The following is a 17,974-nucleotide window of genomic DNA, read 5'->3' on the forward strand; positions in this document are numbered from 1 at the left end:
CAGAAGATCTAAACAGACATTTCTCCAAAGAAGACATACTGATGGGCAAAAAGCACATGAAAATCTGCTCAACCTCGCTAATTATTAGAGAAATGCAAATCAAAACTACAATGAGGTATCACCTCACACCAGTCAGAGTAACCATCATCAAAACGTCTACAAACTGTAGACTACAAAAATGTTGGAGAGGGTGTGGAGAAAAGGAGTCCTCCTACACTGTTGGTGGGAATGTAAATTGGTTCAACCACTATGGAGAATATTATGGGATTCCTTAAAAAACTAAAAATAGAACTACCATATGATCCAGCAATCCTACTCTTAGGCATGTATCTGGAGAAAATTATACTTCCAAAAGATACATGCACCCCAGTGTTCAGTGCAGCACTATTCACAATAACCAGGATATGAAAGCAATTTAAATGTCCATTGACAGATGAATGGATAAAGAAGATGTGGTACATATATACAATGGAATATTACTCAGCCATAAAAATGAATGAAATAATGCCATTTGCAGTAACATGAATTGACATAGAGATTATCATACTAAGTGAAGTCATTCGGAGAAAGACAAATATCATATGATATCACTTATCTGTGGAATCTGAAAAAATGATACAAATGAACTTAATTACAAAAGAGAAACAGACTCACAGACTTAAAAAACAAACTTATGGTTACTAAAGGGAAAAGGTATGGGGAGGGATAAATTAGGAGTTTGGATTCACATATACACACTACTATATATAAAATAGATAATCAACAAGACCCTACTGTATAGCAAAGGGAACTCTACTCAATATTCTGTAATAACCTATATGGCAAAAGAATCTGAAAAAGAATGGATATATGTATATGTATAACTGAATCATTTTGCTGTACACCTGAAACTAATTCAACATTGTAAATCAACTATACTTCAATATAAAATTAAAATTAAATTTAAAAAAAGAGATTAAAAAAAGAAGTGTCTTCCAATGCAAGGATCAGATCAAAGAACATGAATGGAATATTCCTACTGGGACGATTAGGAGGATAACACATCCTTGGTAGGTGCAGAGCCTGTTCACTTACCCTCTGACTTTCCTTGTTCCCTTTCTCTACTACATCCAATTAAGCAGATAAAAACTTTGAGAAAGCTGCCTCTTCCTTCACCAGTGCCAAGCAGGACAAACTCAAAGAGCCATTTGTCTGTCTGTCTTCCTCTGATGTTGCTTCTTCATGTCTGAGCTATTGGGAGGAGAGAGAGGCAATAAATTCTCTTAATAAAAGCAAAAAATAAAAATAAAAAATAAGCCTATATGGTCAGTCACAATCCTTGCTATACTTATATAAATAAGACCAAGTTTATTGAATCTAGACTTATTTTGCAAACAAATTTGTCTTAATTTGGCTATCTTTGATAGAAATGAGGGTGATTTTAGAGAGAAAAATTATCTTTCGATAGAAACCAAAATACATATTGTGGATATTAGATTCTAGTGCTATTAATTTTCCTTGAAGTTTTGTTAATTACCTGAAAACTGGACTATATCCTGAATTTTTCTAGTTTCCTCCACTACCTGACTACAACTCTCCAAACTAGTGTTTCCAAATTTTCTCCCACCCTTTTGACTTGGAATAATTGAAACTAAAACTGCCTTTTTTTCTGAAGTCCTGCATACTGAAGGTAGATATCTTAATATAAACTTCAGAGAAATCTCCACAGCAGCTCATGTTTAGACAGTCTTCTTCGTTCCTGTTGCTATATGGACCACTCAGAAAGTTTACCTGAACATCTGATGGACATTCAAACTACAAAAGATGCTTTAACCCTGACATTTAGAGATCTTCTCAACTGTCTACCCTCAGAACTCAAAAACTGATATGAAATTTGCCTCAATTATTAACCTTTTTTTTTTTGTCTCCATAGCAATGCCTCTTATTAAATACCTGATTGCTTGTACAGTAAGCTTAACTTCTACTTGGAAATACTGCTTTGGAAGAGAAAATTAAGGTAAAATGATCATATGGATGGACTCTAATCCAATATGACTTGTATCTTTATAAGGGGGGAATATTAGAACACAGACATGCACAGACTGAGGGGCAACCATGTGAGGACACAGCGAGAAGGTAGCCATCAAAGGAGAGAGACCTCAAAGAAACTAAACTTGATACTTTGATCTTGGACTTCTAGCCTCTAGATCTATGAGAAAATATATTTTTGTTGTTTAAGCCACCGAGTAGCCAGTGTGGTCTTTTGTTATGGCAGCCCTAGCAAACAAATACAATCACTATTAGGGAAAAAAAATCATGTGCTTTGTTATTCCAGTAGAATGATTTTAACACTGATTACTTCTTACCTTGAGATTATAAAAGACAGTGATAAACATTACTGTAGAGTATATATGAGTTGTGTCCTATGAAACAAAGGTAGTTAACAAACACCTCTCAGCTGTAGATGATGCCATGTGTTCATCTGATCAGCAAGAGGACATGAGTGGAAGGGAGAACCTTTTCTGCTTCAGACAAGCAACTTCCTGGGTTACCCTGAGTATGACAAAGAGGGCCATTGCTTGGGGACCAGGTCTCCAAGCAGTCACAACAGGCCTCAGGAACCCACAAGAAAATTGTGAAGGAAGAATATTACTAGCCAGGCCCATATGAATCTTTTCCTCCCATCACTGCTCTTTTGTGAAAAATTCTTCCAAATACACATTTTTGTCCCAAAATATCATGTTGGACGCTCGCTACTAGGAGCAAATTTTTCTAGCATCTCTGTTGGATGAATTTTCACACTTGCAAAATCACTCAGAAAAGAGTTCATCCTCCCAACACCTCCCCTGCACCAGTGTCCCCCTAAACAGCATCTGACCACAATATGAAGGAACTTACCTCCCAGGTAAACAGGTGCTTGAATGTGATTTAATTATCTCTGCATCCTCTCCCTGGTCTCCCTGTGAAATCCAGTCACCTCTTTGCATTAAAGCATTTCTGTGAGAAGCCCTGTAAGGTGCTGGCTATTCTCAATTCTGTCCTGCTGGTTTCTCTGAAGTGCCTAGAAGCTGTCCTCTCCACACACAAACTGTTCTGACAAACTTCATTTGAATGATTCGGATTTTAATTCTCAATTTGCTTCTGTTCCTAAGCCTTAAGGCTTTTTTTTTTTTTTTTTTTTTTTTAACCAATTCAGAAAAAAGCATCATTAAAAAAAAGACAAGGTTGGGCTTCCCTGGTGGCGCAGTGGTTGAGAGTCCGCCTGCCGATGCAGGGGACACGGGTTCGTGCCCCGGTCCGGGAAGATCCCACATGCCGCGGAGCGGCTGGAGCCGTGAGCCATGACCGCTGAGCCTGCGTGTCCGGAGCCTGTGCTCTGCAACAGGAGAGGCCACAACAGTGAGAGGTCTGCGTACCGAAAAAAAAAAAAAAAGACAAGGCTACTTGCAGATCTAACATGCTAAGCTTTAACTTAGTACGTTCTTAGGACTGATGTTTTCCAAGGAACAAACTTTCTTGTTTCCTGTGTACAAAAAGTGAGAAAAAATAAAAATAGTGGTATCTTCACAGTTGAGTTCTTAACATATTTTCTGATATATGTAAAAAGAGAAAAATTGGCAAAATGAGTACCAACATTTTTAAAAATAATAATTAAGCCTAAATCCCTGGACTTACCAATTTTATAAAATAAGAAAGTAACATTTTATAAAATACAATTTTATGAAATATGATTTTATAAAATTTGTTTAGCTAAGTAACAAATGATTTGCCCAAAAAACAGATTTAGCAGGTGGAGTCCAGGGGGCACATTCTACAAAATAAATTTATTGACACAGTAAAGGGTTACTAGCATAAAATTGTGGTGGGAATGAAAAGGGCAGTGACCTTCGTCCTGAAGTTTAGGAGTGATCCCTGAATTGAGAGATATCTGAGTTGAAGTGGTCACTGGAAACAAATGGTAGAGACAAATCACAGAGAGCAGACTGTATCAATTCCAGCTTCTGGACTCAGAGAAGGAAGGAAGAGCTTCAGATTTCACTGCAGAGAATGAGGCTGAGAAACGTTAAAATCAGATGCTTTTTCCCAGATCCAGGGGGCCAGCTAATGCACAAAAATGCTTAAAGCCACATAGGTATGTCACCTTTATTTCCTAGAGAAGATGTTAGCATTTTCTGAATCCTCATCTACCGTGCCTGGCATGCATTATTTTGTAGCTTTCTGGAAGTTTCATGAGCACCACTGGTATATCTGTAGTACGATGTGTCTGTGGAGAGTACAGAATGCAGGTCCGGGCTGGGGGCAACGGACTCTTCTAGCTACCACAGTGAGTGGTGCCCCTGCAAACCTGAGTAAGGAAGACAACTTGCCTTTGGGTGGGTAGTGTTACAATCTGCATGTCTCGGGGCACAAATGTAAAGACCGACCCTGTTCTGGGAATGATTATGATTCTGACTGACCTCAAAGGGGTAATTATGAAACCCCTGGATCATCAGGATCTGGATGTTCCCTACTTTTTCCATGGTGTGATCATGACCGAAAGTGTGGCTGTAGATATCTGGGAACATTTCCAGAAATGTCCTCCTGTAGGAGTTAATTATAAAGTCAATGTGTATAAAAGAGAAAATAATATTGAAACCTATCAAGGGGAGTAGATCTTAAGGGTTAATATTGTAGATGGACTACTTTGGAAAAAATCTTTTTCCCTTGGAGTATTAAGAAGTCATCTCATAATTGCCATCTCTCCACATTTTGTTCTAGAGTGCCTGGTTTATTGATATCAGTGTGAGACCTGTTTTAAATAAAAATCTATTTGTAAAAATCCGGATCTGTAATATGTTCTAAATATCATTATAGTGTCTTTTAACTATAGATTAAAAATCACTTCATTTTCAACAAAATATTTTGATGTAAACATCAAATGTTTTGAAAACAAAGGGGATCTGTTTTTGTTGTTTTCTCTTTTATCTAATTTTTGTATCCATTTTGTCTGGGCATATTAAATGGTAAAAATATTTATAAGATTTGCACTAGGTGAATCTTCTTAAAAAAAAATACTGAAGGCCACAGAGTCTGGGAATATTAATATCTTTTTAATAGATTGATCCCCCTTGATTTCTTATTCTGGAGTAAAGGTACAAGTTTTTCCATGAAAATTAGACACACAAATCATCTGACAGAATGTATGACAGATGGAAAATGATTGATGGGAATTTTGCTTTAATGCACATTGTTCGTTGTAATTTTGCCCAGCTTAATGAACTGTGAATTAATAATGAGGAGCAACACATTCAATGTATTATAGTAATAAAGTGCTTTTATGGACATTTTTCATGTTTCCAGACTTTCTTGGCCACCCTGAACAATTTTAACTCAAAGGATTAAAAAATAATCGCTTATTTAACTGTGTTAAAATAGTCAACTTTGAAAAGGATATTTTCCTGTATGAACTTTTTCCTAATTGATTCCATTTTGTTCTGATCAGTAAACTTACCTGAGTAAGCTGCACTATTTAAAAAAAAGTGATCTGATAGAGTATTAGATGACATACATGACCATAGTCCATTGTTTTCTGATTCAACGACATAAGGGAGTAAAGTGAAAAATTAATAATTATACATTTTTTAATTAGGAGAATAGAAAAACTAAATTTCTTGTAGAAATAAGCCCAAAGAGTCCTCGTGTCAGCCCTGCTCCTCTTAAAAGACCGTGACGCTGTAATACCAATGGATAATCTGGGAGAGAACCAGCTGTCATTAAAATAGATTTTACCAAGGCAAGGACAATAGGTTGCTTATTAGCAGTGAGAAATCAGTAGTCTTTTAGAAGTGTACCCTTTGGAAAGTGTGAGCTATATAATAAATGAAAGCCTTTCATTATTCATTGTTATAAGCCAAATGTAGATTAAATGTACACTACCTTCAATTCAGATATTAAGATATCCTTCCCTCAGTAATTTTATGAGATAACATGTATAATGTCAAGCATAGGCTAAGTCATATATTTTATAATCTTTCAAAAATTTTTAAAGCAATGTGTTAACCCTATAATGAATATAAAATGGATCCTAACTGCATGTCTTAGAAAATGTGCATTTCATAGAATTATTGAAGAATGAATCCTTAATAGCCCATCTTTTTAAGTATGTTAGCTGAACGTTATGATTGTGTAATATCATTTTAGGGCATTACCACATTTTAAGAAATAAAATAATATTCAGAAGCATACTTTTGCCAGAATGTAAAATTTAAAACCAGAAATTTGACTTGTGAAAAATCCTCACATGATTATTGGCCTGTTAAAAACTAAAGCAAACCCCACAAACCTGATGCAAGCTATTATGTGCAAAATAACGTGCTAGTTACACAGCCCTCTGGGAAGTGAATGTGAGTCCGGATGCTTCTTTCTTGGTTTATTTCATTCCTAGAGTACCTTTGTTGCAGGTTTTTCTTATGTTTCCAAAGGAAACAAGTAAGCCATCTCAAGTTTAAGTTCTGTCCTCAATAAAGTAAAAAATGTGCCAGATACCATTTGACTGGATGATAACTAAACTGGACAAATATTTTCTCTCACTGGAGACTGACAGTGTTTTAGCTGTGCTTACAATTTGTGATTCTCCTAAAAAAAGAGTACAAATGAAAACTTATGGTTACCAGGAGATGATAAGGGGGGAAGGATAAATTGGGAGATTGGGATTGACATATACACACTACTATATACAAAATAGGTAATAATAACCTACTGTATAGCACGGGGAACTCTACTCAATACTCTGTAATGGCCTCTGTGGGAAAAGAATCTTTAAAAAAAGTGGACATATGTACATGTATAACTGGCTCCCTTTGCTGTACACCTGAAACTAACACAAATTTGTAACTCAACTATACTCCAATAAAAATCTTTTAAAATAAAAAAATAGAGTACTACATGCATTTCTAAGAAATAAACATTATTTTCTTCATTCTTCTAAAATAAATAAAAATAAAATAATGTAATATGTGATCTTCAAGCTAATGAACACCTAAGAATGAAATTTGAAAATCTACATTTGGAATGTATAATTCTTTTGTTCAGAGGCAGTGACATTCCAAAAGAACAAAACTTCTCCAACATTTCCCCATTTAGAGTAATGCTGACAGTGAGTGTCTGGTGGATCTCAGAGGGGCACAACTGATAATATATTTATCATGCTGCCAGTTTGCTAAGTGGTTTCATATTCACTAAGAAAGACTTGTCAATGGATACTGAAGAATAGATGTGAGGTCTCTGTGTGTTGTCTCTGGGTGAGATCTCTGTGTGAAGTCTCTGTATGAGGTCCCTTTGGAAGGTATCTCTGGGAAATCTGTTAAATCTGTGCTAGGTTTCTGTCTGAGGGTCTGTGAAGCAACACGAGGTCCCTGTGTGAGGTCTCAGTATGTGATCTCTGAGAAAGGTGTTTGCGTGAGAAGTCTCTCGAGAGGTGTGTCCGTGAAGTCTTTGTGTATTGTCTCTGGGTCTCTCCATTTCTTTTTTTCTTTTGGTCTCTCAATTTCTTGTCTTACTGTACCTTATGGAAGACGGAGCAGCAAGAGAAGGGCAAAGGGACTTGCTTCTTTCTGTTTTCTTGCTGTTCCATCAGCATCACCTGTCTGTGGCACTCTCCCAGCAGGAGCCAGGGGGGTCCAAGTCCAGCTTCCCCATATTCCCAGAACTCACTTCTGGGTGCCCCTGAGAGGACCCAGCAGCAGCCAGGCTCAGGTCCCAGCCCTGTCAACTCTCTCCTCTGGGTACCGACCCCTCCCACAAGTCCTGGCTTCACTCTCACTGCTCTGCCCATTCTGGAGGCTGCCTTGGGAATCGGGGCCCAGAGGTAGGGCCTGGCTCCAGGGAGAAACCAGGGGTGTGAGCAGTCCTGTGCTCACTCTGCCCCCTCCACCCCAGGTCACAGCATTTCCACGTGTTGAGGGGCCTGACAGGTATGGGGGATGGGGTCCATTTCTGTTGTCATCTGGATCAGGGGCATCAGCTGGAACAGAAATCTCCACAATGAGAAAGACACCACCTGGAGCTGTGTCCACCATGCGCCCTGCACATGGCAGAAAACACCAAATCACTCTAGAGAAATTCTTCCTCATCTCCCTGCTTTTCCATATGGATGGGGGTCAGGAGACAAGAAAAGCTGTGCCAGAAGCAGATCAGTGGAACACTCCTGCATTGCACCCTGCCCCATCCACTTTGCACAGGTCACCTCCACACCACCACGAATCCTGTCTGATTGCTTCTTCACCTGCCAGGCTCTGGGGTGATCAAGGACTGGGAGAGAGGCAAGGCTTACTACACAATCACAAGCCAGTCCCCAGCTCTCCCCTGGAGCAGTCCTTGGGCCATGTGTTTATGTGAAGGTCACCAGACTAGGAGTCACATCCCAAGTTCCCTAGTCCTGGCTTTTACACCTATTGTTAAGTTATCCTTTCTAAAAGTCAAGAGGTGATGATGTGTAAGCTTATTAAATATAGTATTAAGAGATTCACCTTCCCTGATTTGCTTTACTTCTCTAAGTTTGACCTTCTGTTTTGACCTAAAGGTGGTTTCTCTAGGTCTGTGATCTTAGAGTTGGAATAGGGTAGAGACCCTGGCGTGGGGCCATGGTGAGCTACTGGACCCTTAACTTTTCCTCCCCTTTAGGCCTTTAGATGGTGGTTGTATGTCAGGGGGCTGTTCTTTCAGAACTGCAATTTATGGGAGTCTGGTACCACTTTGCCTCCTTCCTTGGATCCAAGGATTTTTCTACACCTACATCCCACCCTAAATTCACAGTGTTTGACCATCAGATAGTTACTACCCACAGTCACACCCCTATTCCATTCATCCAAAACTCCTTCTCTGGTGTTAACATAGAGTGGAAGGTAGGTGACCCATGAACGCAGCCATTCATTTATATGGGACTGGACTCAACACAGCCCTCAGCAGCCTCCCTGATACTCCCCCCACCTACACACACAGAGCTGGAAATGCCATCCTTGCTGCTGCTCTAAAGTGTAGGAAAAACAGAGGTGGGGGAGGGTGATGCTGTACATTTTATTATGGCTAAGCTAAAAGGGGTTCATAGGGCATACCTCAATCCCAGCCTTCATCAGAGAGAGAAGGAACTCTTAAGAGCAGATGTTGTATATTCCCTACCAAGAGATCCAGGGGCAAGATTTCTCCTGTTTCTGAACTCAGAGCCCATACTCTATTCCCCCCAAACTTCCATCCACTTGGCTCTGACACTTCCTGGAGCCTGAATTGGAATGTCCGGCCCTATCGTGTAAACCTATCCACTACAGTTGCATAAAGTTCAAAGTAGCATAGAAGGAGGAGAAAGACTGGTTGAACCAGATCCTTGGGTGTGGGTTTCATAGGTTTTTCCCATCTCATTGCTAGAGTAATTTTGGTCTGTGTAATGACAGTATCATAAGGTGCAATGAAGGGACACGAGACAAGGAGCAAGCTTGTGATGCTACCGTCCACCTCCCTCCATGCCCCTCCCTTCTAGAAGACAAAGTGCACGGCACAGACAGCAGCCATTACACTATGCTTTTATTAGAAAAAAAAAATATATATATATATATATATACATGTATTGGGGAACATTAAATACCTTGGACGTGCTAAGGAGAAAATCATTTTCTCTACATGGACTGAATTTTTACTTGGAGACATGTCTTCCTTCTAAAGGGAAGACTAAAGAAGGATTTTACTGTCGACCAGGCAAGACACCTCCCCAAAGATGACAATGCCTTGGACAGTGTTGATGGCGGGCTGGGGCACCTGGAATCCTTGGCCCATACTGGCAGGTACTAACTGGAAACAAACTCTTCTTGGGGGGCAAGGATGGGAGGCACCTTAGGCCCAGCTGCTCATCGTCGAACCTTACACTTTTCAAACTATGTTGGTGTCTGACTTCCCTTTCCCTGATAGAACAACTCTGGCCCTTGGAGGTGGCTTTATGACTGCAGGCTGTATAACCCATCATTCTCCGTTGCTCTGGGTAGGAGGTAAGCCTATGGCAGCAGAAACACCCACATACTGGGACTTGGAATTCCAGTTTGTGTTCATTTAACTTTGTGGCATGAAGTCCATGGTGAATTGCTCTTTTTTCTTCTGGGATCTGTCCAACAGCTGTCATGAGTGCCTGACCCTCAGCAGTCTCACTCTTCAAGATTGATCTGCTTTTGACTGATCCGTGACTCTGGGCAGTGGCTGATATGGGCTTGAATTTTTGCAGAGCATCTCGACCATTGACTTTTTTATTGGGGAAAATCCACTTTAAAAATAGCCTCATCCTTTTTCTGAAGAGGCTTTCTGGAGGGCTATGTTTCTTCTCTGGCATGAGCTGGAGACATCTGCTCCCAATAGAGTCTGTTATTCCCCTGACCTGGGCAGGGTGGCTCATACTTCCAGCTTGAGAGGTCCCTAATTCTTTAAACCTTTCTTCATGCTCGCCTGGTTTATGCCTCCTACAGTCCTCTCTTTTGTAAGTAGGGGCAATCATCTTGCTCTGGCTCTTCCATGAGTCTTGGAGTTTTGAAGTTTTGGGCTCCTGCTGCCCTAGGTTGCTCCTTTGGGCTTCCATAAGGCCACTTGGCTCCTGGGAAGCTAACCTGTCTCTGGTGGGGACTCTCTGGGGATGGCACTGAGGCACCTGAGAAGCCAAGTTGTCTGCAGCAAGGAACATGTGTTTGGGAAAGTCCTGAAGCTGGTTGTCTGACTGTACCTTTACTTTGGAGTTAAACTCACTGGCAACCCCCATGTTAAGGCATGGCTCACCTGGATGTTGGAAAACAGACATTCTAGGTAGTAGGAAACGTTTACTGGCCCCTGGCACCTCTAAACTCCTCATATGTACATTTGTGGTTTGGGATTTTGTCAACACTTTGGTTTCCAAGATAACACTAGACTGTGGTTGAAGAGCAGGAGACTCCTTGGCCTCCACAGCCTCCCTGGCCTCTTCACCTCTCAAAGATTGGGATCCTAAGTTCACCTCCATCACTGTTACCCTATGGCAGGGGTCTCCTGAGGCCTGACCACCACTCTCCTCTGTTGGCTCATTCCTGACCATTGCTGAACTTGGACCTGGCTCTAGGCTGTCCCTCTTGACCCATTCCACAGTCTCACTCTTCCAGGTTCTGCCCACAAGGCTGAGTGTGAGGGACTGAGAAGGTGGCCTGCCCTCCTGTCCAGTCAGAGAAGCCTTTGAGGGCCCATGGTAGTCAGCAGATGGAATTGCTCCCAGGGCACTCTGGATTTCCTTACACACAGTTGAGGGGACAAGGAGAGGCCTCTTCAGGGTAGGAACTGACTCTTCTGTTATCACCTTCTCTCCTGAATGAGCCTGAGGAGGTTTCTCCAGGAACTCAGCACACTTGACTGTTGAGTGGGACCCAGACACACAGGTGGCTGAAGGGGAAGAGGCAAACTGCAGAACGGTGGAGGGTTGGAGCTTTTTCCGCTTCAAGAGATTTATGGGCTTGAGGACCTTGAGGGGGAGGGTCCACCTGTGCTTTACCCAAAACCTTCTAATGTGTGCTTCCAGCACCTCTCGAGTGTCTGGATCAAGGAAGGAAACCCTACAGGAGGTGTTCATGCAGGGTTCCCAACCCTTCAAGCAGTATCTTCCACAGGCTCCAGCAGGCACTGCTTTGCACGTCTCACCAGGAGGGTCTTGACATGAGAGCTGATGAAAGTTGCCCTTGCCAGGAAGCCTCCCCAGGAAGCTGTAGGAGAGCAGATGGGGCCAGGATGGCTGGACAGGACAGGCAGGGGTGGGCACCTGCAGCCCAAGAACCCTCCTCTGCCCCCACACTGACTTCATAATGCTCCTGCTCTCCCTCACCCTAGGGCTTTAGCCACGCCCTCCCATGGCTCCCCCTCCCAGGGCTGGGGTCACATTATAGGCTCTGGGAGGAAGGACGACCCAGGAGAGAAGGGGAAAGATTCTTTACCTTTGCAGAAGTGAAACCAGGTTGTGAGTCCCCTCCAGTTCTTCCAGGCAATCTCTGCAAGCTGGAAATCAGGAGACTGGGTCATGGTGGTGAAGGCAGAGGCCTAAGAGTCTTTCAGGAGGCTGAGTGCAATGGCCCTTTAAGGGAAATCTTTGGAGGATTAGACTCTGGAGCCCAAGTATCAGTGTCCAAGGCCACATGTCCCTGACAGTGATGCTAAGTCTCACTTGAAAAGGGTTTGTCCTTTGCAAAGTGCCTTCACGTTAATTAACCCCTGTAGCCCTTACAACTGCCGTGTAGGGGAGAAAGGTCAGTGGTCATCACACAGAGGAATCTGAGCAAAGTTAAACAACTTGTCCACAGTTGGACTTGGAGGTCCCACTTCCCAACCCAGGCACCAATGGTCCACCACAGTCCACACACCCCATTTCTAGGTCCTCATGGCTTCATTCTAAGCACAAATTTCTGGGAAGTATCTGGGCTCTGATCTCCTTCCAACGAGCCTTCCCAAGGCTCTGTTTCCTGAAGAATAAGCTCTGCCACTGGCATCCTCAGAGACCGTGAAGCTGGGCCCTCAGGATTAGGAGAGATGGAAGCTAACTCTCGGGGGCACGCAGGACTGAATGGCAAAGGCTTACCTTTCAAAGATCCACTTTTCTTCCTACTCCTGCTCCTCCCCTTCAGCTCTACTTGATGCTGAGAGAGAAGAAGAAATGAGGGGCTAACACCCAACTCTCACTGTCATCTATCTAGGCAAGCTGTGTTCATGAACAACATGACTTTCTACATTTAACTAAAACTCTGTGGGGTTTTTTCCCCTTTTACTTATTTTTAAAGTGGATAAAAATATTTTCAGTTTTTCTTCTTTGAAGAGTGCAAAGAAGGATTTTTTTTTTTTTTTTTTTTTTTTTTTTTGCGGTACGCGGGCCTCTCACTGTTGTGGCCTCTCCCGTTGCGGAGCACAGGCTCCGGACGCACAGGCCCAGCGGCCATGGCTCATGGGCCCAGCCGCGCCGCGGCATGTGGGATCCTCCCGGACCGGGGCACGAACCCACGTCCCCTGCATTGGCAGGCGGACTCTCAACCACTGCACCACCAGGGTAGCCCAAGAAGGATTTTTTAAGTTTTAATCACCATAGATTTCTTCTGTCACTGTTCCTCTGATCAAGAAACACACACATTCTCAGACCTAAATGCCCACGTGAGCTTTGTCAGATAGGATTCTGCTTCCCAAGGCCAGACCTCCACTCCAGCCTCTTCTCTCAGGCTCTCAGGGGCTCAGCATTGCCCTTAGATCAGCCCCAACACAGAGGAAGGTCTCACTTGAGACACCCGCTGTGGGAAGGTGGCTGGTGAACCAGGGCTCAGGGGTCAGCCTTCCTGCAGAGATTGAACTCTTAGTAATCCAGTCCTTAACCATTAGTCACTGCATTGGGGACTTGCCCTGGAGCCCTCTACCATACCTGAACTCCTGGTCTACGATCTTAGGCTAGAAATCCTCATGCCCACTCTAACCCCTCTCTGGCCTGGCTTTTCCCTAGAAGGATGATGTTCTCTACTTTTCTGAGAGTTCCCATCTCAGGAGTCTCTCTAGGTGGTTTAGAAAAGTGGAAATAAGAATAAGAAAAAAAGAGATAATCTCTGCTGGGATTAAGCCAAAGGTTTCTTACCTTCCTGATGTTTCTATGTTTCCTAGGTGGTGCTAAGAATGGATTACTCTGGAAGCAGGGGAGTAACATTAGGAAGAGCCCCAGTCCACACAGGAACCCAAGGATGATATCAATCACCCAGGAAGTTGGGCTGGATCTCAGCCAGATAGCAACCGTGTTTTTCAAAGAAAAGAGATTCTCCATCTTCTGAACTGCATTGCTGCCCTCAGGCAACAGAGCACTGGGAGTTCACTTGATGGCAGAACCCCAGGCCTGCATCACAGAGCTGTGGCCTTGTCACAAAGGGCTCCTGAGTGTGGGGGAGGGGCAATAAGAGAAAGAGGCTGAATCACTGCCCTTCCTTCCCATCCAGACCCACAGACACCTGCACCCTCCTGGGGCTTCCAGATCCCTCCTTCCAACTACTCTCATCCTGTCAGAGAGACCTTAGTCAATTTTCTGTTCATTCCATCTGGAACCTGGTTCCTTCATCCATTAGAGACCTTTACTTGAGGCCCACCAACTTGATAACTCTTGAACATCTTAAGCTGACCCTGGAAGACTGGCTGTTTCACAGACATTTTTACTCAGGATTTCCTTTGTCCTCAGCTCCAACTTTCCCACGTCATGTTTGTGTCTTGTGTACACCCAGGGATAGAACTTGAATTTCTTTTACACTTATTTAGTTTTGTGAATTTTGAATAGTGTATGTTTTGCCTCATTTTCTATCAGAGGGAACTACACACAAAAATTAAAATAATTTATTTTTCAAAATTCATAAGTATGAAAGAATTATAAATAGTTATATAATAGGGAAGAACAAATCTGACTCCACATCAGATCTTTTTTACTTTAATCTTTATGCTTTGTTGCCTGAGCTAACTCTGTCCATCCCTGTGACCCAGGCTGGCTCTGCACTTTTTGTAAAACAATGTTGCCTAGAGCCTGAAATATACAGGATAGCCTATTTCTAAGGCTCTGACTTTTAAGAGCCCATTCATGGAGATAAAAAGTTGCAGAACAGAAAATAATAATTGTTTTGTTGGAGGTTTACAGGAACACGTGACCTGACCAGGATCTGACCCATCTGGCCAGCTGCTAGAACAAAGGATCCAACACCAAGATATTTGCAACAATTAGCCATGCCCCTCCCTCACCTTGCCTTTAAAAAGGCTTTGCTGAAAGCCTTCAGGGAGTTTGGGGTTTTTCCTGGGCATGAGCCACGTGTCTTCTTGCATGGCACTGTGTAAACCTTTCTCTGCTCCAAACTCTGATGTTTCAGTATTTAGCCTCACTGTGCATCAGGCACACAGACTTGCATCTGGTAACAGTTAAACCTTCAAATGATATTTTTGTAAGTTTGTAGTGTTTATAACTCTGGAGTTAGTAAATCTTTAAACTGCACAAAAACTTTTGGGACACACTGCAAACACGCACACACACACGTACTCATTTTCCTTAACCAATCTAGTACTTTCAAATCCAATAATCCATAATTTTCTACTTAAAAAAATCTTTCATATGTTGTCTCAACCCAACTTCTTAGTTTGCAACGATAAGACAGTCCCCACTCTCCAGATAAATTTTGAATCCATTAGGGCTGCTATAACAATATACCATAGACTGGGTAGATTAAAGACAACAGACATTTATTATCACAGTTCTGGAGGCTGGGAAGCCCAAGATCAAGTCACCAGTATGGCCACCTCATAGTGAGAGCTCTCTTCTTGGTTCACAGCTGGAGCCTTCTCTCTGTATCCTCATATGATGGGAGGAGGCTAGAGATATCTCTGGAGTCTCTTTTATAAGGCACTAATCCCATTCATGAAAGCTCATAAGCACTTTTGCATGGCCCGGCCTCCTATCTTTAAGAGGTAGGATTTCAACATGTAAATTTTGAGAGAACACTAACATTCAGATATGTGCACTCATTCTATACCCGGAAGCTAGGAATGGGTTAGGGTGAGCCAAGGTCCTGACCCTAAAGGGCTGTAGGGTGAAGAGTAGGACTAGGGGTCAAACCCTTGGGGCTGAGCCAGGTCTTGAGCAGCCTCTTCAGATATCCCTAGTGTGTTATGTATGTATTCTCTTTTCTGAGTGTGCCTTGCCTTTCCTGCCCCATCCTCCCAGGCCCCTGAAGCTTCAAGTCCAGCCTGAACCATATAGAAAGGGAGCTTTGAGTCTTACACAAAACTCCCTTATGACACCACTTCCTACCCCTTAGCAGTAACACAAGATTCACTGAAGGATTCACATGGTAAATATGTCTTAATGCCCCATGAGGGCTTTAAAATAATGTGTATTCTCTGCTTGTTGGTCATAATTTTATACAGTTTTAGTGGGAACGTGGGCATGTGAGTTTATTTGGCTATATTGCCATGAATGTGCACTTTCACAAACATATCTCCTACATCTACTATTTTTCCTACAGTCTTTTCCTCCCATATGATAGTCTCACCTTAATTCCACCTTTTATCAAAATTTAGACTTAGGTCTGTCACCATGTGGACATGCTTTGTAACAAAATAGCTTCAACCGAGGAGGTCAGTGGAAGGCCTGGACCAGCTATCTTGGTTCCATGATAGTAAGCAAAGGATCGCAAACTCCCATGTTAAGCTTAAGCAGAAAGCAAAGTTTAGTTAAGCATAGGTACACTCTCAGAGAGGGAGAGAGAGAAGGAGAGAGAAAGAGCAGGCTGTTTCTGAGAACAGGCTATTTCAGCGAAGTGAAGCAAGCCCAAAGCAAAGTATATCGAAGCAAAGGTACACTCTCGGGGTGGGGGGGGATGGGTGTACTGTTTCTGCAAATTGAAAGCAGCATTCCTATAAAGGCTTACGAGCGCTTTTAAGGAGCATTTTGCAGAGAGGTGGGGGTGAGTGACAAGGATCATTATTTGATTGACAGTCCTGAGCTATGGAACAAGTTTTCTGCTGTGCATGCTCTCATCCTTGAATCCCCAAGAAATGCCTACTGGGTGGGGGGAGGGGCAAAACCACATGTAATTTATTGTAATTATGGTATAATGAGTTTGGATTTACTGTAGGTTATACGCCTGTCTGGTCTGGGCATGCACAGCCTGGAGAAGTCCCCTTGTGTTACTGTGCCTCTTTTTAACAGGATAAGCTGCCCACCACCCGACCATAGTTTCTCCCGTTCTGGGTGGAGTCAAGGGAGAGTCCCCAGATGGCTGGGTGTGACTCAATTTCTTCTTGTCTTTCTCACCACTGTCACCTCCTTGCTGCTAATGTCTGACTAACTACCTAACAGGTCTTCCTTGCATTCATATTTGCTCTCTAAATTTTCTGTATTACTTTATTTTCAATATGTTTTGTTTGATGGGTTTTTTTTTTTTGAAATTTAAAAATCTTATGATAACATTTACCTTGATTTATTTAATTATTGTTCTACTGTTATTGATTTCTGCCATCTTATTTTATGCTTTATTTTCTACATTTTCTTTATTGTTTCTTTTTTTCCCTTCTTTGGCATCTTCCATTTTACAGGTCAAGGGTACTTATGTTTGTTTGACATTTGGGAATTTTTAGTATTGTAATGGTTTTATATCTTGAATTATGTTAATTTTCTCAATTTCTTACCCGTGGATGAAAAATGTTCCCTGCCATATCAGTAGACAAAGGATGTTGCAGTCATCAAGTCAGACGTCAAAGCGGGAACCCTCAACTGTGCACCTTGAGGGGATTCGGGATGGAGAAAAACAGGGTACTGGTTCTAGAGTTAAGGTGCATATCAAAGGAATGATTTCACGGAGCCCAGATTCTTTCATCTTCTCATACATAGAAAAATGCTAAAGTCCTTAACTTGAGAGGTCTAGTTTTCTTTAATTAATAGTAATCTTTTGATGTTCTGACTACCTGGTTTTTCTTGACTGCTCCCTTAGGTCTTCTGAGCAGTTCCTCAGAGTGATCTGACAGGCTGTGTTCTGGGCTTAAGTCCTCAGAAAATCTGCCAAATAAAACATAATTCTCCTTTTGGGTTGTGCATATTTTTCAGTCAGCAGTCTTGGCAACCAATGAAGGGGCCCAGAGCAGACTTTTCTTCTTTGCCTGAACTCTATGAGGATCCAGAGTCCTGGCACCAGCAGAGGCTTCTTGGGCCTGTCCGCTTTCTCCGAGAGTCCAGACGAATTTGGGTGAGTATCTCCTGGTTCTTGGATCTCCAGTTTTGGTTGATGATCCTAAGTTTTATTCAGTGGTGTTAAACTCTTCTCTTGAGTAGTAGGTTATCCTTGAAACTTGGTTTCAAGAAGAAGTACCTGGGTCATCCTCAGTGAAAGACACTGGGAAGATTTTTACTCAGTTTAAACACTGAGAGTTTAACCTCGGTAGAAAAACACTGGGAAGACTTTTGCTCAAGTGGGTTAGCCTC

General features: G+C 42.3%; 2 protein-coding genes across 2 annotated transcripts in view; one reads left to right on the plus strand and one right to left on the minus strand.

Annotated features, from left to right (window-relative positions):
- The window catches only part of LOC309807669 (interferon regulatory factor 6-like), a 1,069,421-nt gene that overhangs the window by 967,258 nt on the left and 84,189 nt on the right, over positions 1-17,974 (plus strand). The window lies entirely within an intron of this gene.
- On the minus strand, positions 9,641-11,651 carry LOC309807654 (spermatogenesis-associated protein 31A6-like). Its single transcript, XM_082627485.1, has one exon. The coding sequence runs from the start codon at positions 11,579-11,581 to the stop codon at positions 9,692-9,694; it is 1,890 nt and encodes a 629-aa protein (XP_082483611.1). The 5' UTR covers positions 11,582-11,651; the 3' UTR covers positions 9,641-9,691.

This window comes from Mesoplodon mirus (assembly GCF_964341445.2).
Source record: "Mesoplodon mirus genome assembly, chromosome: 7".
Lineage (NCBI taxonomy): Eukaryota > Metazoa > Chordata > Mammalia > Artiodactyla > Ziphiidae > Mesoplodon > Mesoplodon mirus.